Genomic DNA, 26,030 nt, shown 5'->3' with positions numbered 1-26,030 from the left:
AGAAATGCCTGGCATAGGCCAGGTACAGCAGCTCACACCTGTCAGCCCAGCACTTTGGGAGGCCAAGGTGAACAGATCACTGGAGCCCAGGAGTTCAAGACCAGCCTGGGCATCATGGTGAAACCCCATCTCTACAAAAAATATGAAAATTAGCTTGGCATGGTATCGTGCACCTGTAGTCCTAGCTGCTTAGGAGGCTGAGGTGGGAGGATCGCTTGCCTGCGAGTTTGAGGCTGCAGTGAGCCGAGATTGCACCATTGCACTCCAGCCTGGGCAACAGAGCAAGACTCCATCTCAAAAACAAAAACAAAAACAAAAAACAAAATCTATTTCCAACCAAATTTTTTATTCCTAGCCAAGCTATCAAGAAAGTGTAAAAGAATGTCATTTTCCTACATCCACAACCTCAAAAAATTTGCATCCCATGCATCTTTTCTCAATATCTTGTAGAAGATATTTTCTACCAGTAAATAGAAAATGTGGGATTCAAACAGAACAGAGGGGAGAGAATGCCCAGGATGATGGTGGGGAGATCCCTCCAGGCACCCATGCACTGGGTATGAAGATAACTTGTCTACAGCTGGTCAGAAGGCCCAGGACAGCTGTCATTCACAAAGGCAAAACCGACAGGATGTCTCATGCACCGGAGCATCTTAAGAGAGAAATTAGACAACTGGTGTGGGACCTGAGGTTATATTAATAAGTATATTTAAAAATCAAGCAATAAAAATGACAACCATTAATTCTATGGGAAATAAAATGTACAAAAAAATTATAGTATGTGGTTCAGCTGTGCATAACATGTAGAGTCACTGTGTGTGTGTGTTTTATCTCAAATTTCTAGCGATTTGTAGTAAAAGAGCTGACAAAATAGATTAGTACCTCACAGTGCTGGAGCCAGATGTGTATTATCCTCGAGGGGCTACTGTACTTCAAAGAGGGAGGAAAAAAACTAGGCTTGAGAAGCTAAGGAAAGCTCCCTAGAGGATTTTTTAAGTGTTTTGATGTATCTTGGAGATTGGCCTATATTCCTCCTAAAAATAAGCTCTCTGTAGCCAATGATACAATGTTTAAAATATGGCACATGCTGAACTCAGTCTCTCATTTCAGAAAACAAATCTGCATGTGTGTTCTCTGAAGTTCTTCTTAGTGCGCCTCTTGATGCACTATATTTTGAGTATTACCAAACCTGAGCTCTTTTTTTTTTAATCTTGAGATGATTAAACACAAATGCTCATGTTAATGAATTAAGGCTAAAACCTAACCGTGTGCAGTGCAAGATGATCAGCAGTTATGGCAAGATGTGCAAGCCCTGATAGGGGAGCCTGGCTAGCATACAAAAGCTGTTCCAAAATGTAAAGGGAGAAAAGAAATAAAAATACAGAGCAAGGAAGAGCGGGTGGAGTGACAGAGTAGGCACAGACAGAAGAACACATGGGAATGCTGAGACTGCTGGCACCTGAGTGGTCATTAGACTTGCCTGTGGAGTTTGGACAAATACAGATTCCTGGGATCGATATTCCACAATTATTTAGGTTCAATTGTGTAGGTTTTCTCCCTAAAAGCAAGAGGTTTCCCCCAGTGCAGGCAGGATGAATCTTGCGTGGAAACCTGCCCTGGGTTCAGATGGAAATGCACTAACATCGTCTGGAAAGGCTGTTTCTCCACGTATTATTGGAAAAATTCACAAGAGGAGATCACACCACGCTTTGGAGAAGCCATTCCGTAGAAGACGTGTTAATTTGTTAACTCTGTAGTTTGCACACTGGTGTTGAGCTTGTAGAGGGTGAGAAACTCCTCTGCCTAGACTTTTTTTTTTTTTTTTTTGATGGGTTTAGTACATGTGGGAAGAGGCACCTCACTTGGACACGCTTCATTAAAAAATATTTATTATGACTACAACCCTAGTGGTCTCAGTTTTAAATGTTACTGCATTAGGCCAAGTGGAGCCCGAGAAGCCAGAAGGCGCCCCCGGGAGCTGTCCGCGGTGCTGAACGCGGTAGCCGGCTTCAGCCTTTGACCCCCCCCAGCAGGAAAGGGCTCTCAGTCCGGCCCCCAAGCCCCATTTTCCTTCGTGCTCCCACCTCCAGTGTGTTCCCTTCCCAGCGCTGCCACTGGCGAGGGCGGCACTGAGATTTTTGTCCTGAGCGGCAGACGACCTTGTGTTGCACTTCCTCCCCCGCCTTCTGCCTCTCCTGGGGCGGCGGCGGATGGGCGCGGAGGCGGATGGGCGCGGCCCCCTCCCCCACTCAGGCCCCCTCCGCGGGGCGGGGGCCGGACCGGCTCCTCGCGTGCTCGCAGCGGCGCCCTGAGCGCACCGGGTCCGCTTCCTGCGCGCCCCCTCCCCACCTCCCCAGCACCTGCTCCTCCTCCTCGGTCCCGCCCAGCACGCCGGCAGCCCGATCCCCGGTGCTTGGAGGAGAGAGGGGGCGCAGGCGGCGACACAAAGGGCGGAGCGGCGGGGCCGGGGCCCGGGAGGCTGCGCAACATGGACGCCGAGTACCCTGCCTTTGAGCCCCCGCTCTGCAGCGAGCTCAAGCACCTGTGCCGACGGCTGCGGGAGGCGTACCGCGAGCTCAAGGAGGACCTCACGCCCTTCAAGGATGACCGCTACTACAGGTGGGCGCGGCGCCGGCAGCGGCAGGGCGGCCAGAGGCTTCCGGGCCGCAGTCCCCTCCCGGACCCCGGCGGCGCCGGAGGCTTGGCCTGGTTCCGCCCTCGGCCGCCTCCGCCCGCCTGGCGCGGAGCGTAAGGATGGGGACCGGGTCGGGCCGGGGATCTGGGAGGGACTCGGAAGGGGACAGGGAGCAGGGGTGCTGGCAGCGGGGCGCATTTTCCTGGATCCAGGGCAGCCCCGCGTCCCCGGGCGAAGGGCCGATTTCCGTTCAGCTCAAACCCGAGCCTAGGCTCCCGCCAACCCTGTAAAGGAGCTGCGGGTTCTGGCTCCTCCCCGCGCCCCGCGTCGTTCTCCCCCTGCGCCCGCCCCGCCACCCCCGCTCGGGCCTCACGCAGCGGAGTCTAAGGAGGCGACCGCGCGCGCTCCGGCGTCAGGAGGAGGGTCTTGGCCGCAGCTCCGAGCGCCCCAAGCCCCTGGGCTTTGCAGGACGCCTCCGAGGCTGGGGCGCCGCCGAGGGCTGGGGGCGGACGGGTGTGGCGGGGCGCCCTGCGGGGACACCGCGCCTGGGAGCCGCTGTGTGGAACTTGTTTGCGCTCATCTCTGTCTCCCTCTCCTGCGGCCTAGGGGAGAGCGGTGGGGGCTGCAGACCCTGGCGCCGGCACCCCCTCTTACTCTCCGCGCCCTGCAGTTCGGCTCGGCGGTGTCGGGACAGGACCCTATCGCGAGTCGGTAGAAGTCTCCCTCACCCCACACCTCAACCTTCCTCGTCTGTTAAATGGGAAGCCTGAACCAGAAGGTCTCGGAAAGCTGAGGTTTAATCATGATTTACTCACTCTGTGCTAAGGATGGCGAGGGTATCGCACTACTATGGGGAACGGGTGGGTGGTCGTCATTTTTGTAAGACCCATCCTGTGCTAATAATCATGGGTACATGCTCAGAAAAAGGTGTGTCACACTTATCCTCACATCCGTTCAAAAACCTAATGCCTTCCCACGGCTAATCAGCAACGCAGAGGGACCGGGGTCATGGTTACTGAGTGAAAATGCCTATTTTTAAAAAATGTAAAAAATCGTGTGATGTAGCTTTTGGGCGAGCCTGGAAACCTGTCTAATGCAGCCTCCTGGGAGACCTGATGGTATGGGAAAAGAACCCACAGTTTCATATCATACTTGTTTTTTTTTTGTTTTTTTTTTGTTGTTGTTGTTGTTTTTTGTTTGAGATGGAGTCTCGCTCTGTCGCCCAGGCTGGAGTGCGGTGGTGCGATCTCAGCTCACTGCAAGCTCCGCTTCCCGAGTTCACGCCATTCTCTTGCCTCAGCCTCCCGAGTAGCTGGGACTACAGGCGCCCGCCACCTCGCCCGGCTAGTTTTTGTATTTTTAGTAGAGACGGGGTTTCACCGTGTTAGCCAGGTTGGTCTCGATCTCCTGACCTCGTGATCCACCCGTCTCGGCCTCTCAAAGTGCTGGGATTGCAGGCGTAAGCCACCGCGCCCGGCCTCATACTTGTTAAATAAGATTATTTCCAATCTCCTTTTCTAGTACTCCCCCGCCCCCCACCCCCTACTCTTTTATTTTTTTTCTATTTATTTATTTATTGAGACAGGGTCTTGCCCTGTAGCCCAAGCTGGAGTGCATTGGTGCAATCTTGGCTCACTACATCCTCCACCTCCCTGACTCAAGCAGTCCTTCTACCTCAGCCTCCCGAGTAGCTAGGACCGCAGGCCCGTGCCCCATCCCCTAATTTTTGTATTTTTTGTAGAGATGGAATCTCCCTCTATTGCCCAGGCTGGTCTCAAACTCCTGGGCTCAAGTGATGCTCCCATCTTGGCCTCCCAAAGTATTGAGATTACAGCCATGAGCCACCATGCCTGGCCTTTTTTTTTTTTTTTTTTTTTTTTTTTTGAGGCGGAGTCTCGCTCTGTCACCCAGGCTGGAGTGCAATGGCCGGATCTCAGCTCACTGCAAGCTCCACCTGCCGGGTTTACGCCATTCTCCTGCCTCAGCCTCCCGAGTAGCTGGGACTACAGGCGCCCGCCACCTCGCCCGGCTAGGTTTTTTTTGTATTTTTTAGTAGAGACGGGGTTTCACCGTGTTAACCAGGATGGTCTCGATCTCCTGACCTCATGATCCGCCCGTCTCGGCCTCCCAAAGTGCTGGGATTACAGGCTTGAGCCACCGCGCCCGGCCTCCTGTATTTTCTTTTCCTGGGAATATTTCTTTGGCAACAGAGCTAAGTGAAAGTGGAATGATCACTATGCGAATAGCAGAGAAGAGAACACACCCCAGTGGTTAATCTCCATCTTTATTCATTGACCAATTTATTCATCTGGTAGTTACTGAGCATCTTTTATGTTCCTGCTGTTGGTCTAGGCGTTGTGAATACAGCAGTGAGCAAGACAGGGTGTCTGCTGTCCTAGGGCTTACAGATAATAAACCAAGTGACATGAGAGAGTGACAGGGTGCTGCCACACAAGGTAGTCAGGTGAGGCTCATCTTGAAGGTGACATTTGTCTGAGAACTGAAAAATGAGGAGCTAACCAGACAAGGAGGCAGGGAGGAAAGTCCCAGAAGAGGAAGGAGGATTGCAAAGTCCCTGAGGCCATAAAAACATGAAATGTTCAAGGCACAGACGGAAGACCAGTGAGCCTGGAGCACTTTAGTCAGAGAGAGAGGCAGGGCCAGACCCTGAAGAGGCTTGAAGATCAGACTAAGGAATGTGGATTTCACTGGGATTGCAGTGTGAAGCCACTAGAGGATTTTACACTGGACAAGTGACATCAGCAATTTGGCTGCCTGTACTACAGCAAGCATTTGAGTCTTTGCTCCAGGAGCCACTTCCTTAGTTGAGTTGGAGCTTGAAGACAGATTGACAGCGGTTGGAAGTGATCAGTGATGGATTCTGTCCCCCCACCGTGAGCCCAAGTTGACTGCAGAGTACTTTACAGTATTTTGTATAGACAGGGCAGTTAGGCTGAATCACAAAGTCTGTTTTTAGTGAGAAGATGTTTTAGATCACTGAACTATCTTCAGTAGCTCCATTGAATTTTTTATATCAATGGATCATTGCTGTACAAAACTAGGTGAAATACTGTTGGGTTTCTAAGTTGGGAAGCTGCTAGTTACAGCTCCTGCATCTGCCTAGCTGAAAGGTGAAATTGCTACTACGATTTTGGTTCCTTCTCTTCTCACTGTCTTCATTTCCTTATTGGTGATTTATGGGTAAAACACACCAGCTCTTTTCCCTGGAGGACCAGGGACTCACCTCACGTGGTTGGCAGTTTTCTCATAAAAGGGCGAAGCAAAGAACACAGCTGCTAAAGCTCCGTTTACAAAACATGATTGGCCCCTCTGTTCACCAGCATGGCTGTTTGCATATTTGCTACATAATTTGGCATCAGTGAAGAGCTGCAGCTATGTGATCAAAGGACTCATGGCCATTTTCACAAAACGAGAGATGACAGTTGTACTGCCTGTCAGGAGAGGGAAGGTGGTAAAACAGCAGGCCAGGGATCTGAAATCCTGGTTCTAGCCCCAGTTCTACCCTTTGCTAACTCCCCTACCTTGGGGGGAATTAATTGCATTTCATTGGACAATCCATTTCCACATCAGGATAAAGAAACTCTCTTCACAAGGATTTTCGTAAGACTCAAACACTTTATGAAGAGAGCACTAAAGATGTTTTCAGATACACATAACAGAAAAACCACAGTGAACCAGTCTAAACAATAAGGAAATGGATTGGGTTGCTATCCAGCAGCCTAATGATGTAATCAAGTTCTTTCGTTTTAACTTGATAGCAGTTGGCTGCTAATAATCACTTGGGCTGTTGCTTCTCATTCACATTCATGGGGGAAACTGGCTGGCTTTCTATGGCTGTCTGTAAAAGAAAATAACTTGAAGTCTACGGAAAACTCCTTGACTGTCCTCTACACCCCACCAAAGTGGTAACAAGGACATGGAATGTTCACGCACTGCAGATGGGAGGGTAAATTGCTATAATCATTATGGAAAACCACTTGGCAAGCAGCTACTAAAGTTGAACACACATTTCCTTAGGCCCAGCATTTTCTGTCGGTTATATGCCCGGCAGAAATGTATTCATGGGCCGTGAGAAGACATGTACTAAAAAGTGTTCATAACAGCACAAGTTGTAATACTCCTAAACTGGAAAGTAGCCAGATGCTAAAAAACAGTAGAATGGACAAAGGCAGCCTGGCACAGTGGCTCGTGCCTGTAATCCCAGCACTTTGGGAGGCCAAGGCGGGCAGATCACTTGAGCCCAGGAGTTCAAGACCAGCCTGAGCAACGTAGTGAAAGCTCATCTCTACTAAAAATACAAAACTTAGCCGGGTGTGGTGGTGCATGCCTGTGATCCCAGTTGCTTGGGAGGCTGAGGCATGAGAATCGCTTGAACCCCAGGGGAATTGATAAGATCAGGATTCTCAGTGCTGGCTGCAGAATCATCTCAAGGAGCTATTTCTTTTTTTTTTTTTTTTTTTTTTTTGGCGGTGGATGAGGGGAGAGAGTCTCATCCCTCTCACCAAGGCTGGAGTACAGTGGTGTGATCATGGCTCACTGCAGCCTTGACCTCCTCAACTCCTCCCCTGCAGCCTCCCAAGTAGCTGGTACTACAGGCATGCGCCACCACACCCAACTAATTTTTTTGTTCATTTGAATTTTTTCGTAGAGATGAGGTCTCACTATGTTGCCCAGGCTGGTTTTGAACTCCTGAGCTCAAGGATGTGAGGGAGCTTTTAAAAACACAGATGCCCAGGCCCCACCCTTGAGGATTCGGATGTAATTGGCTTGGGGTGGATCTCTGCCAGGATGGAGAGCCATGAGGGGTGAGTGAAATCTCTTAGAGCAGGCTGGGCGCGGTGGCTCACGCCTGTAATCCCAGCACTTTGGAAGGCTGACGGGGGCGGATCACTTGAGATCAGGAGTTTGAGACCAGTCTGGCCAACATGGTGAAACCCCGTCTCTGCTAAAAATACAAAAATTAGCCAGGTTTGATGGCAGGCGCCTGTAATCCCAGTTACTCAGGAGGCTGAGGCAGGAGAATCGCTTGAACCAGGGAGGTGGAGGTTGCAGTGAGCCGAGATTGCGCCACTGCACTCCAGCCTGGGCGACAAGAGCGAGACTCCCATCTCACAAAAAAACAAAAAAACCAAAAGAATTATCTTAGAGCAGCAGGAGACACGCTGAGGCACCCATTTCCTCCTCTGATGGATTTTCCAATGGGCGGCAGTACTGGGAGCCCGGTGCCACGTCTCCCTCTCCCCACACAAAGCTCAGTGACCACTGTCAGCTCACCTTGGCTCCTGCTCCGTTTCTATGCCTCCAGGCTGGCCCACGTTCCTTTCTGCTTTGACACCTTTGATCAGGTTACATTCAGGTTGAAAGGTCTGGGAGCCATGTTTTCTGTTTAAGGCCAATGTCATTTTCTGACACATCTGTACTGATTTTGATGTAAGCATTTCAGAGGACCTCATTTTTTCTCCTTGTTTTCAAGTTACTGGATACACCTCAATGTAACTATTGACTGACAACTCTCTCTGTCTTTCGTTTCCTTTTTTTGGTGGGAGGAGACAGTGAGTGTCCCTGATGAGACTGGGATTTTTTTTTTTTTTTTTTTTTTTTTTTTTTTTTTTGAGACGGAGTCTTGCTCTGTCACCCAGGCTGGAGTGCAGTGGCCGGATCTCGGCTCACTGCAAGCTCCGCCTCCCGGGTTCACGCCATTCTCCTGCCTCAGCCTCCCGAGTAGCTGGGACTACAGGCACCCGCCACTTCGCCCGGCTAGTTTTTTGTAATTTTTAGTAGAGACGGGGTTTCACCGTGTTAGCCAGGATGGTCTCGATCTCCTGACCTTGTGATCTGCCCGTCTCGGCCTCCCAAAGTGCTGGGATTACAGGCTTGAGCCACCGCGCCCGGCCGAGACTGGGATTTTATCTTTTTTTTTTGAAATGGCGTCTTGCTCTGTCACCTAGGCCGGAGTGCAGTGGCCTGATCTCAGCTCACTGTAACCTACGCCTCCCGGGTTCAAGCAATTCTCCTGGCTCAGCCTCCCAAGTAGCTTGAGATTACATGCATGCGCCACTATGCCTGGCTAATTTTTGTTTTTTTTTTAGTAGAGACAGGGTTTCACCATGATGCCCAGGCTGGTCTTGAACTCCTGACCTCAAGTAATCCACCCGCCTTGACTTCTCAAATTGCAGGGATTACAATCATGAGCCACTGCACCCAGTCTAGATATTCTTTTAATCACACAGCCAGAGGCTAACATTCTGAATCTCACATATAGTATTGGCCATATTTATGTCTATAATGGACATCTCTTGAATTGTATTTTGTCAGATACTGTTACTCTCTTATTGAGTCCTTACTATGTACTGAGTTCTGGACTAAGTGTTTACATGCATCGTCTTATATAATCTTCCCAGCAACCCTCAGAGGAAAATGAAGTCTAGCCAGACCAAGTAATTTGTCCGAGGTTGCATTTTAGAACCGGAATTCAACCCAAGTCTGTATCGTATGCATTCATCAGGTCTCTTCGTGGTGGTTACCCAGGCTTAATTACTTCTTTGTGAACCTTGGGGTGAGCGCGGCTGTTGTCCACACAGCAGAGTATGGGGTTTTTGTTGTTGTTGTTTGTTTGTTTGTTTTTGAGACAGAGTGTTGTTCTGTTGCTCACGCTAGAGTGCAGTGACGTGATCTCAGCTCACTACAACCTATGCCTCCTGGGTTCAAGCAATTCTTGTGCCTCAGCCTCCTGAGTAGCTGGGACTACATGCGTGGACCACCATGCCTGGATCATTTTTGTGTTTTTAGTAGAGAAGGGGTTTCACCATGTTGGCCAGGCTGGTCTCGAACTGCTGACCTCGGGATCCGCCTGCCTCAGCCTCCAGAGTGTTTTTTTTTTGTTTTGTTTTGTTTTTTTTTTTGTTTTTTTGTTTTGTTTTGTTTTGTTTTGTTTTTTGAGACGGAGTCTCCCTCTGTCACTCAGGCTGGAGTGCAGTGGCGTGATCTCAGCTCACTGCAACCTCCACCTCCCATGTTCAAATGATTCTCCTGCTTCAGCCTCCTGAGTAGCTGGGACTACAGGTGCATTCTACCACACCCGGCTAATTTTTGGTATTTTTAGTAGAGATGAGATTTCACCGTGTTAGCCGGGATAGTCTCGATCTCCTGACCTCGTGGTCCACTTCCCTCAGCCTGCCAAAGTGCTGGGATTACAGGCGTGAGCCACCGTGCCTGGCCTCAGAATATGTTTATTTAAGCCACATCTCACTCTGAATTGAGAGGGAAAAAATAAGGATACTAATTTCCTGGATAGCAGAGCAGGTATAAGCATCCCATCTGTTCTTCCTGGTCATCATCCGGCTGCAGCGATGACTCAGCTCTGGCAACTGAAAGACCATCCTTTGCCAGGGAAGAAAAGGCCTCAAGGCTGGTGGGACACCTGAAGCTTGAAGTGGGCCTCGTTCCCCAGATATGGAAGCTGGGGCTCTGGGGCCGCCTTCTAGGGCTGCGGTAAGAAAACACCACAGCCTGCGGGCTCAAGCAACAGGGATGTGTCGTCCCCCGGTTCTGAGGCCCGGAGTCCGAAATCCAGGTGTTGGCAGGATTGGCTCCTCCTGAGGGACATTCTGTCCCAGGCCTTTTCTCTGCCTTCTGGTAGCTTCAGGCTTGGCTTGTAGATGTCTGTCATCTCCCTGTGTCTTTACATCGTCTTCCTTCTATGTGTGTTTGTGTCAGAATCTCCCCTTTTTTTTTTTTTTTTTTTTTTGAGACGGAGTCTCGCTCTGTCGCCCAGGCTGGAGTGCAGTGGCCGGATCTCAGCTCACTGCAAGCTCCGCCTCCCGGGTTCACGCCATTCTCCGGCCTCAGCCTCCCGAGTAGCTGGGACTACAGGCGCCCGCCACCTCGCCCGGCTAGTTTTTTGTATTTCTTAATAGAGACGGGGTTTCACCGTGTTAGCCAGGATGGTCTCGATCTCCTGACCTCGTGATCCGCCCGTCTCGGCCTCCCAAAGTGCTGGGATTACAGGCTTGAGCCACCGCGCCCGGCCGAATCTCCCCTTTTTATAAGGACATCAGTCACACTGGATTTAGGGCCCGCCCTGATGACCTTATTTTAGCTTGCTGGTCTGCCAAGGCCTTAGCAAATCAGGCCACGTTCACAGGCACGGCGTGTTAGGACTTCAGCATCTTTCTGGGGACAGAAGCCACACCATTAACGGGTTTCCTTGAAAAGAACAGCTCATGTGTTGATACAGGGCTGTGGATTTTGGCTTCTCTCTGCCGGTATTTTCTAAACATAGCAGCTGAGTGTTTGATCAACAAGAGGCAGGAGGACTGGGCGGGTCCTGGCTTGGATCGGCCGCTGTGCTTATTGGAAATAGGGTCTGCCATCTTATAGGATGATCTCGGATCCCTCCTGTCTAAAACGGAGACAGCAAACTCATGGTACAGCTGTGTCTGGATCAAGGTGGCTCCGTCTTCCCAGCAGAGGTGTCTGAAATCTTCACTGTGTCACCTGAGTTGCCTGAGGTTTCTCAGGTGCAAACTGGGGAGGGTGTGTGTGTTGGGGTGAGGAGAGTATGCAATGAAGGCAGAGGAAACAGGCTCCGGCCTAGCTCAGGAGGTGTTAGTCAGAGATACGGTGTCAGTGCATCCTGGCTTGGAAGTCTAGTGTTCCAGGAAAGCCCTCGGTCCCGGAACAGTTAGGATGGTTGGCCACCCTAAAGGTGGATCAGGACACAAGGAGCCACTCCAGGTTAAGCCAGGCTGGGTGAGGCAGGGTTGGAGACTCAGACAGATGAGCCGTCTGCTGGGGTAGTGTGCGTACGCTGGGGGATCACGGTCAGGGAGCGGGCAGAAGGCCGCTGAAACCCAGCTGAACAGTGCAGAAAGGGGACGGGACGCTGATTTCCCCAATTTCTTCAGCCTCAATGGCATTCCCTTCCATGAACCTCGGGGCAAACCCCTGAGCTCTTGCGCTCTGGGGTCTTGGTCTTCCCACCTTCCTTCCAGCTGGCCGGTTCTCTTGCTCTCCTTGGCTCAGTCCTCATTGCCCTCTCCCCACTCAATGGACAGCTCCCTGTAAGGCCTGCCCATGGCCTCAGGGCTGTGCTTCTCAAAGGAGAACTCCCTCCTGCTCTTTTTATAACAGCAACTATGTTGTAGTCCCTCTTTTCCTATCCTGAAATGAAATTCCTTGAAATCGTCATACATGCTTCCATAACTTAAAAACATTAAATTACCCTAAATGTCATCTAAACAAGCAATTAAAGAAATAGCAGGCATTTCAACGTGAAAATGCCCTGGCAAGACTACCCTCAAAGGAAAACGCCCCAGGAGTGACGGTTTAGGAAGCGGGCACCTTAGAGCCGCACAGGGAGAGGCTGCTGCCCACCGCTCAGGGGCCAGGCAGCTCTCCAGGCCCCGTTCCCCTGCGGCTTGCTCGGCCGTGGGCTGCAGGGCACTGCTATGCCGATCGTTTCTGCACCAGCGTTCCCGCTACATCCCCCTTTCTTCCTTACCCCGTGTTTACTGGAGTTGTGAGGTTTAGGCCATACTTAGGAAATCAGCACAAGGTCCCATTGTTCTGCGTGTTCAAGCCCATAGCAGAGGATTTATTTGTGATCCTGGGACCCACAGCTGCACAGGCTCATCATGTGCCTGGGACTGGCCTCCCCTGGCCTTGTCCTGACTTGGAAAGTCGTGGCAAATGACGGGCCTCGCTGGAGCAGCCCTTGTTTTGCTATGTAGGAAGCAGTTTGAGCGAAGGGCTGATCGCCTGCCTCTGGGGGCAGAGCTCTGAAGGCGTGAGGCAGGCACGTCATGAGCAACGCTGCCCGCTTTTCCAGCTGCTGTGGGATGCAGGGGCACATGGCGGGTGGGCGTTGTCCTGCCTTTTCTGTCTCCTGGGGAGTGAAGGAAACGAACAGAACTTGGAAACGTGATGTAAGGGGGCACGGCTGCACTCTTTCCATTGTTTTTTAAGTTTTTTTTAGTGGTTGTTGCCTTGTTTTTTTAGAGATGGGGTCTCGCTGCATTGCCCAGGTTGGAGTGCAGTGGCTCCTCACAGTGCAGTCATGGTGCACTACAGCCTTGAACTTCTGGGCTCAAGTGATTCTGATTCTTCCACCTCTGCCTCCTGAATAGCAGGGGCTCTGGCTTCCCATTCTTTTAAATACACCCACATGCCTAGGAAGGTGCCCTCTGTGCTGTGTTTGTTAATGGCGGAGTACAGCCAGCAAAGTAATCTTGGTTGTTTACTGTTGACGTTCAGCCTTCAAGTCTTGTCAGGACTTAAAGACGGAGTTTTGTTCCTAAGTGAAGATAATGACCAGCTTCCCTGGCTTATCTATCTGGCATGACCGGGGCAGTGTTTCTGATTTGTAAACCCATGCTCTTCGGGGAACAGAGCCCCCAGTTTAGGATTCAGGCCGACAAAGATTACTTCCTACTCCATCTGGAAAGGGCAAACATGCTCCCGCCTGGTGGTGACAAGCTGGGAGCTCCAGAACTCTCGTTCTTCCGGTGGAGACTGTTCTCAACTTCTGCAAGCGGAAATGCAAAACCAAATACCCTTCCCTCAGGCTGCAGTACGAGTGAGAACATTCAGAACTTTGCTGTAGTTCTCATCATTGGCAGCTATGTCAGGGACAGCGAGAGGCATTGACAGTCACGTTATAAAGATATGGCAGTACGGCATTTAAGACTGTTGGTTGCAAGTATTAGTTTCAGCCAAAAAGGGTAAACTCATTACGAGAATACAGGGATGGTTCACAGACCAAAGGGCAAAAATGCAACGGAACCCCAGGGGGGAGCCGGCGCTGAAACGGAACCGCAGGAAGGCACTGATGTGGCCTGGATTCCATGGGTTCGTCTTCTAGATCTCTCTTGCCACGCCCTAAACCGTGGGTTATCAAATTTGCTGTACATTTGGAATCCTTTAGGGAGCTTTAAAAATACTGATGCTGGCCAGGTGCAGTGGCTCACACCTGTAATCCCAGCACTTTGGGAGGCCAAGGCGGGTGGATCACAAGGTCAGGAGTTCGAGACCAGCCTGGCCAATATGGTAAAACCCCATCTCTACTAAAAATACAAAACTTAGCCAGGTGTGGTGGTGGGCTCCTGTAGTCCCAGCTACTCGGGAGGTTGAGGCAGGAGAATCATTTGAACCCGGGAGGTGGAGGTTGCAGTGAGCTGAGATGGTGCCACTCTACTCCAGACTGGGTGACAGAGTGAGACCCCATCTCAAAAACAAAAACAAACAAACAAAAAGTACTGATGCCAGCTGGGCGCGGTGGCTCACATTTGTAATCTCAGCACTTTGGGAGGCTGAGGTGGGCAGATTGCTTGAGCCCAGGAGTTCCATACCAGCCTGGACAACATGGTGACGCCTCATCTCTACAAAAAATACAAAAAATAACTGGCCGTGGTGGCATGTGCCTGTAGTCCCAGCTACTTAGGAAGCCGACGTGGGAGGATTATCTGAGCCTGGGAATTCGAGGCTGCAGTGAACCATGACTGTGCCACTGCACTTCAGCCTGGGCAACAGAGTGAGACCCTGTCTCTAAATAAATAAATAAATACAAATACCGACGCCTGAGCCCTGCTTCAGATCTGACTCAGTTGGTTTGGGGTTCAGCCTGAACACTGTGATTTTTAAAGCTCCCCAAGTGATTCTAACTTGTGCAGATACTGAGACCCATTGTCTTAAACTAATTTGCTTCTCTGTCCTTTCGTCTCATCTGTCCTGGGGCCCCCAATCTCTGATCAATACAAATACTCTCATCTCATGCTTTCGCCACCCATTCAGCAGGAGGAAAGTGCTACCAGGCAGGCGCTCCTGGAAGTCACCATTGACACGGGGTCTCCCCCCTCAGCTGGGGTCTCAACGAAGCTCTGAAATCCTGCTAGCTTTTCCCAGGCTGCTCATTTCTCCAGACTTTGTAACGATGATTCTAAACCTTTTCCACCTCTTTGCACTGGATCTAGTTGACAGGCCCCCCAGGCCCCCTTGGTCCTGCCCATATCCACCTCCCCTCTTCCACCCCTGCCCCCGGCCACTGGCCCCTGGCCTTGTCTCCCTACCTGACCTCCTGGTGCAGGCCCCGGAGGTTGCGGTGAGTTGATACCGTGCCATTGCACTCTGGCCTGGGCAACAAGAGTGAAACTGTCTCAAAAAAAAAAAAAAAAGGCCTGACAAATAGGTTGGTGAAGGCCATGAAGAGAAGCAGTTCACAGCCTCTGCCCCTTCAGCCCTACAGACCAAAGAGCTGCTTGACATGGGGCTCATTCGTACCATGCTGACTGAACTGGCAGCCACGGGCCCGGCTGGACGTGTAGGTCAGACTTTGGCCGAGGGTGACAGTGACTAGACAGAGCTAACAGATTGTTTCCAAACACAGTAGTTTGGAAATAAACCAGCTGTGTTTGTCCTGAAGCTCTGGCCCGCGTGCACCCTCTGAAACGTACTCTCCGACCTCCTGTCTGACTCCGTCCTCTCTCCTTCCTTCCCTGGGATTGTACCACTCCCAATAAAATGGACATGGAAACTGTTGCTCTAGGTTCTGTGTTTGAGGGAACCCAGCTGCTAAGACATTCTTTAAATATTGAGATAATCTTGCCCAGTAACTCATAGAAAAACATGGGCCAGAAGGAGGGTGGCCAACGATCCTGGTTTGCCTGAGACCGAGGGCGTCTTTGGGACGAGGGGCTGACAGTGCTCATACTTGGAAAGTCTCAGGCAAACCAGAATCAGCCAGTTGCTCTGGCCAGGCAGCAGGAACGCGCTCAGCTTCCACCTCTAATCCTGGCTCACTGGCCCTCCAACTCCCTTCCCTTGCTTCCGTGGGAAGGTGTCCTCATTCTCTAAACAATGAGGAAATGGGTGTCTTATTGTGAGGCAGCCAGCAAGCCCAGGGCAGTCATTTGTTCAACACACAGGGGCTGGGGGTCTTTCTCTACCAGGCTGGGTGCCAGGTCCTGGAAAGAGGAGGACTTATTTAAAGGCTTGCACGGTGAGATCGTAGGAGACGATGATGGAGAGGCACTGCTCAAACATTGAAAATAAATTAAAATACATGTTTCATTTTGATAGCTTGGGAGTGATACTTAAAAACCACCCAAGGCAGAGAAGGTGAAGGGTGTTGGGAGGCTGGAGCCTTTTTCCTGGTCAGCACCCGGGCTGTTCCAGAGAGGCAGGGAGGGGCCTGCTCTATTCACCAGGCTTTGTTATTGTAAATTCCAGAAATCAGCAGGGGCCACAGAAAATAGGGCATTTGCTTTAATGGTGGCAAAGGGGACAAAATGAGGGAATATGTGTACACTTCTTTTTTTCTCTTTTTGAGATAGTCTCTTTCTCCCAGGCTGGAGTGTAGTGGTGTGATCACAGCTCACTGCAACCTCTGCCTCCTGGGTTCAAGCAATTCTTCTGCCTCAGCCTCCGGAGTAGCTGGGACTACAGGTGTGCCACCATGCCTGGCTAATTTTTGTACTTTTAGTAGAGATGGGGTTTCACCATATTGGCCAGGCTGGTCTCGAACTCCTGACCTCGTGATCCACCTGCCTTGGCCTCCCAAAGTGCTGGGATTACAGGCATAAGCCACCGCGTCTGGCCTATACTTCTTAACATACAGTAGTAGACTTTCAAGTGATGATGAATGTTCTGTGCATAATCATCTCACCTTTAGAGACGAAGAAAGGAGAGAATGCAAACATGGTTGTTTACAGACTTCAAGACTATGGTGGTGTCAGCCTAAAAACAGAGAGCGGCTTTCGAAAATAATATTTATTTGGGAGCAAAGCATTGCAGTGGGAATATGCATTCCACAGTAAGCTCTGTGCGTAGTCAGGGCGGTACAGGAAGACAAAGGTTTTTAAAGGAAAAATGAAGAGGATTACATAATTGCTTTGAGATAATTATTTTTGGCTACAAGGATCAATAACAAGGGTGATGCCAATTTGAGGTTGGACAGGCAGTGGCTGGGCAGGTGTTGTTGCAGGAGTATTTTTTGTGTGTAAGGTGGTAACGGCCTTTATGCAACATTGTAGTTTTTGTAGAGTCTTTTGTGATAGTTTTTGTTATCAGGCATTTATGCATAAGACTCCTCTTCATGGCCTTCCCCAGCCTATTTGTCAGGACTTTTTTTTTTTTTTTTTTTTTTTTTAACACAAGTGACTCCATTTTGATTCTGATAATTTCCCCATTCCCTCTTTTGATCAAGATCTTTCTCCAAAAGCGTCGCTGAACAATCATCCTGTAGTTAGGTTTTGATGTCCCTCTGTGCTGGATGGACCTGACTTGGGTTGCTGGTCTGTCCTATGTTGGAGGGCGTGAATGGTGGCCAGGAGTCACTGTCAAAACCCTTTCAGCCACATTTGAGCAACAAGGGAGCTTTGAAGGGAGTGGCTGTGAGGCTAAGAGATGGGGTTTCACCATGTTGGTCAGGCTGGGCTTGAACTCCTGACCTCAGGTGATCTGCCTACCTCGGCTTCCCAAAGTGCTGGGATCATAGGCGTGAGCCACCAAGACCTGCTGAGACTTGTTTCTTAAAATGTATCTAGTTTTGGCCAGGCGCGGTGGCTCACGCCTGTAATCCCAGCACTTTGGGAGGCTGAGGTGGGCAGATCACAAGGTCAAGAGATGGAGACCATCCTGGCGAACATGGTGAAACCCCGTCTCTACTAAAAATACAAAAATTAGCCAGGCGTGGGTGGCATGTGCCTGTAGTCTCAGCTACTTGGGAGGCTGAGGCAGGAGAATTGCTTGAACCTGGGAGGCAGAAATTGCAGTGAGCCGAGATCGCGCCACCGCATTCCAGCCTGGTGACAGCAAGACTCCGTCTCAAAAAAGAGAAAAAAAATGTATCTAGTTTCGTGTTATAGGTCTTAGGAACAGAGTAGTCCCTGATTTTAGTAATTTCATGGAACACAGTTGGATTGGAGAAACATAGAAGAATTCAGGACCTAGCCTAGTCTATAGGCAAATAACAAGAACTTGAAGCTAATGCACAGAGCTACCATTTATAGTTTTTATAGTGTATTATAGTTTTTTTAAAAGAAGTGTTTTAGGCTGGGCGCGGTGGCTCACGCTTGTAATCCCAGCACTTTGGGAGGCCGAGGCGGGTGGATCACGAGGTCAGGAGATAGAGATCATCCTGGCTAACACAGTGAAACCCCGTCTCTACTAAAAATACAAAAATTAGCCGGGCGAGGTGGCGGCACCTGTAGTCCCAGCTACTCGGGAGGCTGAGGCAGGAGAATGGCATGAACCCGGGAGGCGGAGCTTGCAGTGAGCCGAGATCGCGCCACTGCACTCCAGCCTGGGCGACAGAGCAAGACTCCGTCTGAAAAAAAAAAAAGTATTTTAAAATAAGTGTCACTCTTTCGCTTCACATTGATCTCATCGGAGTCTCAGATTTAAAAACCTCTTGAGGTTTGGACAAAACATTAGATTTTACCTAGTCTGAAGGTTTCTGAGCCTACCAAGAAGGGACACTTTTAATTTATTTACTATAAGCCTGGGAACCCTTGAAGCCAAGCTTTCTATGCACATTTAAAATACAACATTTCAACCAAAGCCTTGATAATGTAGCCCATGTCTCTAATTGTATCCTGCTATACAGAGAGGGCAGATTTTTACTGGACGTATGCAACTATATATATTGTCATAATAATACTCAGAAATGGTTTTCAAACTTTGGAGGAGTCAAGCAGAAAAAGCAAATGCTTTCATCTCTGTTCACAAAAGTATACTTTATCAAATTATTATAAACTACAGATAGCTTAAGAAAGAAAATTGCCTTAAATCTGGTAAACAAAACATTTAAGTAGAGAACTGGCTGGGTGCGGTGGATCACGCCTATAATCCCAGCAGTTTGGGAGGCCAAGGTGGGCAGATCACGAGGTCAGGAGATAGAGACCATCCTGGCTAACATGGTAAAATTCCATCTCTACTAAAAATACAAAAAAATTGGCCGGGAGTGGTGGCGGGTGCCTGTAGTTCCAGCTAGTCAGGAGACTGAGGCAGGAGAATCGCTTGAACCCAGGAGGTGGAGCTTACAGTGAGCCGGGATCTCGCCACTGCACTCCAGCCTGGGTGACGGAGCGAGAAAACGTCTCAGAAAAAAAAAAAAAAAAAAAAAATAGAACCAATAGTGTTTTAAATAAAAATCATACAAACATTATCTTTATCAATTACTTATTTTATTTATTTATTTATTTTAGACAGAGTCTCTCTCTGTTGCCAGGCTGGAGTGCAGCAGTGCAATCTTGGCTCTGCCAAGTGCAACTTCTGACTCCCTGTTCAAGCGATTCTCCTGCCTCAGTCTCCCGAGTAGCTGGGATTACAGGCATGCGCCACCACGTCCAGCTAATTTTTTTGTGTTTTTAGTAGAGACGGGGTTTCACCATGTCGGACAGGAGGGTCTCGATCTCCTGACCTCATGATCCACCGACCTCGGCCTCCCAAAGTGCTGGGATTACAGGTGTGAACCACTGTGCCGGCTAAATTATTTAATTTTAAGTAATTTTTTGTTCTGCTTGATCTGAATTAGCAGTTTCGTAAACCCATCAGTTTGTTTATTAGAGTTCTGGGAATTTTATTGAATCCACTGGTTCTACAGTTACTAGAAATGTGTTCAAGAGTACTTGTTAGGGTGTTTTCCATGAAAAGCCATTTTGGAGTATAGCTAATTGTAAATGTTTTTGGAGACGAATCAACACAAGAACTATGGATGACAAACACAGAATAGCCAGGGTTAAGAACCTGACAAACATTTATTATAATCGGGAACTGCCAAGGACATGTAGTTATTTCTATTACACACAATTTTTTTTTTTTTTTTTGAGACGGAGTCTTGCTCTGTAGCCCAGGCTGGAGTGCAGTGGCGAGATCTCTGCTCACTGCAAGCTCCGCCTTCCAGGTTCACGCCATTCTCCTGCCTCAGCCTCCCGAGTAGCTGGGACTACAGGCGCCTGCCACCATGCCTGGCTAATTTTTTGTATTTTTAGTAGAGACGGGGTTTCACCGTGCTAGCCGGGATGGTCTCTATCTCCTGACCTCGTGATCCTCCCGCCTCGGCCTCCCAAAGTGCTGGGATTACAGGCTTGAGCCACCACGTCCGGCCCCACACACGTCCGGCCCCACACACGTTTTAAGATAGCAACCAGAATCATGACTGACAGCATCACATCAAGACCATTAGACTTTTACAAATTTTACATAATCTTTAAGATACTCACATCAAAGCTATATCTCTACAAATATAGCTTTAAAGTAGACTTAACATAAGTAAAATATGATTGATAATGTATTATCTAATTTTTGAAACATTTGTATTGATAACATATCCATAAATGTAATTGGAAGAAGAGCTACTATCACTGATCATTTGACAATGTTTTCCATGGAGCAAGTAAGCCTAATCATTTCCTATCACTATGAGATGAGAGATACATTTTTTATGCTCTCCAGGGGCCTAACTGGTAAATTCCCAAGTTAATTTTAGGTCAAAAGATTTAATTTAGAGTTTTGATCCTGGGGAGGCCTGGCAAAGATGTCAAAAAGTTTACAATACTTACGCAAGACAGGATCACAGCTCATTGTGAAATAAGAGTTATTTAAGCAGAGTGGTAATTGAAAGATTTTAAAAGCAATACAGAAAGGCATGTGAAATTAAAAAACCTTAACCCTTTTAAAGCTCAGTTTTCCTGCGTAATCAAAAATCTAATAGAGATAACACAGGAAGTTATCCTAATAAAATATAAATCCTGTGGCTTTTTTAGGCCAGTTACCAAAAGGTGAAGGAAAACCTCCTGCAGTTTATTGCTTTTCCTTATGGGAAGCCCATTTGGATATCTCAGAAGTTGAACCTGATGAAAGGTACTTAAATTTAATCAGAAGCAGGAAGAGTGTGTTCAAGATGTTGAGTGTACACTATATTATAGAGGAATATACACAAGAAAACTAGTACTTTGAGCAGGGAATACATGGATCTTAGAGAAAGTGAGAGCATGTGAAATATCCTTGTTACATAGAACAATTCAGACACATCAAGAAAAGGCAAGAGTACAGAATTAAGTTATATTGGAGGAAAAGATTGCTTCTTCGGGTCTTCAAGATAAACATTTTAGCAGTGGGCCATAATAGCAGAGTTAGAACTGAAGGCAAAAGTTACAGGAGCTGATGAAAAGGTTGAACGAGAGAGTTATCGTCTCAGACCTCATCGGGGAAGAAAGAGCTGAAGGCAGTGATGTGTGACCTGCCAATTATGTGCTATGAAATGCAACCAAAGTTGAGCTTCTGAGAGATGAACCTGAGAAGCTTTAAGACGAAAACCCTAGGCCGAGCGCAGTGGCTCATGCCTGTAATCCCAGCACTTTGGGAGGCCGAGGTGGGCGGATCACCTGAGGTGAGGAGTTTGAGACCAGCCTCAACATGGAGAAACCCCGTCTCTACTAAAAATACGAAATTAGCCGGGCATGGTGCTGTTTGCCTGTAATTCCAGCTACTCGGGAGGCTGAGGCAGGAGAATTGCTTGAACCTGGGAGGTGGAGGTTGCGGTGAGCCAAGATCGTGCCATTGCATTCCAGCCTGGGCAACAAGAGTGAAACTCTGTCTCAAAAAAAAAAAAAAAAAAGAAAACTCTACCTCAAGAAGTGAAATTACCATTCTGAAGGAAAAAAAAAAAATTCTGTCTTGAAACTAGAGAAATTAAGTGGCTTTCAGGAAAAAATGTGGCAGAAATAGAAACCGTCAGCCAGGCACAGGGGCTCATGCCTGTCATCCCAGCACTTTTGGAGGCTGATGCAGGAGAATCACTTGAGTCTAGTTTGAGACCAGCCTGGGCAACATGGTGAGATCCTAGTCCTACAAAATAATTTTAAAATTAGCCAGGTGTGGTGGTGTGTGCCTGTGGTTCCAGTTACATGGGCGGCCGAGGCAGGAGGAGCGTTTGAGCCTGAGAGGTCGAAGCTGCCTGTGAGTCATGATTGTGCCATTGCACTCCAGCCTGGTGACAGAGAGAGTCCCTGTCTCCAAAAAAAATAAAAAATAAAACATTTGGGGCCGGGCGTGGTGGCTCAAGCCTGTAATCCCAGCACTTTGGGAGGCCGAGACAGGCGGATCACGAGGTCAGGAGATCGAGACCATCCTGGCTAACACGGTGAAACCCTATCTCTACTAAAAAATACAAAAAGACTAGCCGGGCGAGGTGGTGGGCGCCTGTACGGGAGGCTGAGGCAGGAGAATGGCGTAAACCCGGGAGGCGGAGCTTGCAGTGAGCCGAGATCCGGCCACTGCACTCCCGCCTGGGCAACAGAACGAGACTCCGTCTCAAAAAAAAATAAAATAAAATAAAAAAATAAAAAAAATAAAAAATTTGGAAATGAACCAGGCATTTAATGAATACCTATTGTTTAATATACCATAAAACTTGAAGTTTTAAAATTACATAAAAAGGTTATAAACATGTATACCATTTATATTTACAAAATTTATTTATTTTTAACAATTATATACCTAGATTACTTACTAAAACTGAGATTAACTTAGTTTGTTAACCATTTTTATAGCCTGTGCATATCAGGTGTTCACCTAAGAACCTTAAATATATGGTTATTTTGTCAGTAACTCAGAAGATACAGCTATTTTTATTAAACCAACAATATTAAATTAGTCTTATAAAATAATTGTACAAAAAGTTTTATTTTAAGCTAGGTTTATAGTTTTATAATCTTTGTGTTAAAAACCCTAATGCATGAAAACATCTAATGAAGACCAATATAAAACTGTCTGCCGGCCGGGCGCGGTGGCTCAAGCCTGTAATCCCAGCACTCTGGGAGGCCGAGACGGGTGGATCACGAGGTCAGGAGATCGAGACCATCCTGGCCGACACGGTGAAACCCCGTCTCTACTAAAAAATACAGAAAACTAGCTGGGCGAGGTGGCGGGCGCCTGTAGTCCCAGCTACTCGGGAGGCTGAGGCAGGAGAATGGCGTGAACCCGGGAGGCGGAGCTTGCAGTGAGCTGAGATCCGGCCACTGCACTCCAGCCTGGGCGGCTGAGCGAGACTCCGTCTCAAAAAAAAAAAAAAAAAAAAAACAAAACTGTCTGCCACAAAACCCATGCAACAATATATTAATATGTTGACAATTGTGAAGACATTTTTATCAACAATTTAGAAACTAGTTTGTTTATTAAAGATATACTTAAGTCACATGAACTAAAACACATTGGGGTTAATTAATACAGAGAGCAAGTCAGCACTTAATGTCATTAGTAGGTTCTTGGAAACTGTGACTGGGTGAAACAACGTCCATCAGGTCCTTAAATAATGTCACTTTGTTCAATGCTATTTCATTATTTTTATTTTTATTTTTTATTTTTTTTGAGATGGAGTTTTGCTCTGTTGCCCAGGCTGGAGTGCAATGACACGATCTCAGCTCACCAGAACGTGCCTTAGCCTCCTGAGTAGCTGGGATTACAGGTGCTCGCCACCACCCGACTAATTTTTGTATTTTTGTATTTTTTTTTTTTTGAGACGGAGTCTTGCTCTGTCGCCCAGGCTGGAGTGCAGTGGTGCCATCTCGGCTCACTGCAAGCTCTGCCTCCCGGGTTCAGGCCATTCTCCTGCCTCAGCCTCCCCAGTAGCTGGGACTACAGGTGCCCGCCACCACACCCAGCTAATTTTGTTTTTGTATTTTTAGTAGAGACGGGATTTCACCATGTTAGCCAGGATGGTCTTGATCTCCTGACCTCGTGATCCGCCCGTCTCCGCCTCCCAAAGTGCTGGGATTACAGGCGTGAGCCACCACGCCCGGCCTAATTTTTGTATTTTTAGTAGATATGAGGTTTCACCATGTCGGTCAGTCTGGTCTCGAACTCCTGACCTCAGGCAATCCGCTCGCCTTGGCCTCCCAAAGTGCTACGATTACAGGCGTGAGCCACCGCGCCTGGCCTAATTTTTGTATTTTTAGTAGATATGAGGTTTCACCATGTCGGTCAGTCTGGTCTCGAACTCCTGACCTCAGGCAATCCGCTCGCCTTGGCCTCCCAAAGTGCTACGATTACAGGCGTGAGCCACCGTGCCCAGCCACTTTTGTATTTTTAGTAGAGACGGGATTTCACCATGTTGGCCAGGTTGGTCTCAAACTCCTGACCTCAGGTGATCCACCTGCCTCGGCCTCCCAAAGTGCTAGGATTACAGCCGTGAGCCACTGCACCTGGCCAATGCTATTTCATTATAACATTGATGATGAAAAAAATTGGTTTCATTATACATTGTTTTGCTCATAGTCACAGTTTCCAACAACCTATTCACAGCATTGAGGACTTACTATATTTTATATGAATGCTCATTTATCTAAGACAATCTGAACAGAATTTAAGGGTCCATGCTAGATCTTACCATGAAGACATAACATAAAACTTAATACACGTACATATGGGTAAATGCCCTGAAACATATCCACACACAGAAATATCTTAGAGCTTTCATTTTAGAATTTTAGTCATGAGACAGTAAAATATATAAACTCACGGGTTTATAAAAGACAGCTGCATCCAGGCACCTATTCACATGCCTGAACTTTATTTGCCCTGATAGGTAATCTAATGAAGATGGTGGACCAAGATTTTGGACAAAGCAGTTTGGTTTTAAAAAATCTTTTACGCGGACTCTTTTTCTTTTTTCAGTTTTAAATGAGTTTAGGGTTACATTTTCAGTGTTTACATTTTAGCTAGGACTGGTTGAATTGTATAAGGAAGCAAACTCTCCAAATAGCCTTGAACTGGTAACAAATGTATCTTTTGTTTGCCCATCTGGTTTGCTTGGTTAATGTGAACAGGGAAGCATTTTAGCAGGGTTTCCTGTGTTTGTTTGGCTTTTTCTTTTTGGCCCCTGTGCGGCAGAAAAAGCAATTTTTATGCCAGAGACACTTTATATTATTGCTCTGAGCTCAAGATTTTGACTTGTTTGATCTGTGAGCCTTTTATAAACATTTATCTAATTTTTTAATTAGACTATCAATCCTTCAACTAACTTCCAATATCCTAAACAATTATTAGGCAAAACTAAATTTACCTTAAGAGAGATGATCCTTAGGTCTAGGTTGTGGGTTTTGGTTTAAAAAATCTTGGCTGGAATGCCGTAAGCAGTGAGTTTTATCTCAACTCCAGTAGAAAAGTCAGCAGATTTAAAGTAAGCAGAAAAAAATGATAGAGAATTTAGAAGAGTTTACATGCTAACTCTGTAGTTGCAGAGGTGTTTTTAGAGAATTCAGATAAAGATCATTTGAGTTCTGAATGTTTCTTGATGTAATTTGTCTATTAGTTTAAAAATGTGTGTGAAAAGAAGCCATAATATACAGCTAGCTGGAGTCCCAGAAGACCTGACTTGACAGAATCCCATTGACTTGACTTGAGAATCCCATTCTGTTTTTTTTTAATTAATCTCTCAGGAGCAAAAGAAATCCTGTAAATTCTGTCAGCGAATGTCAGGAGTTTGGACAGTGTTTAGATAGTGACTTTTAACTAGCCATCACATGCCTACCATTTAGAATGTTTGTTTTTCTCTTGGAAGATTTTCAGAAACAAGCAAGGGAAAAAAGACAAATCATTTACAGACACATAACTAAACCAAAATCAGTGTAGTCACAAGCTTTAACTCAGCATGCAGATCAAACAAAATATTAGATTAGACATTTAGAAAGAAGCAAAAGTAAATTAACCAGAAAAGACATGGCTCAGAAACAGAATGTCAATTCTACAGAAACCAGAGTACTAAAACCAGCATGTCTTTCTACCAAAAAGGACTTCAGAAAAGATAAAAAAGTATTTTATCATCCTAGTAGGGATGTAAGGCAGCCTTTATTAAGGCGACCTTATAACCAAAACAAATCCAGAATAATATCAAAAAGCTGGGAGTGTGGACCTGAGAGAAGACTTGCCATGGCCAAAAAGGCAAGCTGTGCCAGCAGAGAGTTCAGAGGGCTTGAGTACCGCACGCTCTAAGAATCATCAGGCCAGGCGCGGTGGCTCAAGCCTGTAATCCCAGCACTTTGGGAGGCCGAGACGGGAGGATCACGAGGTTAGGAGATCGAGACCATCCTGGCTAACACGATGAAACCCCGTCTCTACTAAAAAATACAAAAAAATAGCCGGGCGAGGTGGCGGGTGCCTGTAGTCCCAGCTACTTGGGAGGCTGAGGCAGGAGAATGGCGTAAACCCAGGAGGTGGAGCTTGCAGTGAGCTGAGATTCGGCCACTGCACTCCAGCCTGGGCGACAGAGCGAGACTCCGTCTCAAAAAAAAAAAAGAATCATCACTTCCTTCCCATAATGATCCTTTTCCTGATTCCACTTCTGACACATTTGTGTCAACCTAAATAACAAACAAAG

The 26,030-nt window shown here is 47.7% G+C and overlaps 1 protein-coding gene across 1 annotated transcript in view; it reads left to right on the top strand.

The window, feature by feature from the left end:
* The first annotated feature begins 2,226 nt into the window (after nucleotides 1-2,226).
* TMEM181 (transmembrane protein 181) overlaps nucleotides 2,227-26,030 on the top strand; it is a 107,147-nt gene continuing 83,343 nt past the window's right edge. The window contains 2 exon segments of the mRNA XM_025382181.1: nucleotides 2,227-2,276; nucleotides 2,278-2,619. Coding sequence (XP_025237966.1) covers nucleotides 2,227-2,276; nucleotides 2,278-2,619 — 392 coding nt within the window.

This window comes from Theropithecus gelada, chromosome 4 (assembly GCF_003255815.1).
Source record: "Theropithecus gelada isolate Dixy chromosome 4, Tgel_1.0, whole genome shotgun sequence".
NCBI lineage: Eukaryota > Metazoa > Chordata > Mammalia > Primates > Cercopithecidae > Theropithecus > Theropithecus gelada.
The sequence above is the reverse complement of the archived record's forward strand: the minus strand, read 5'-3'. Positions and strand labels throughout refer to the sequence as shown.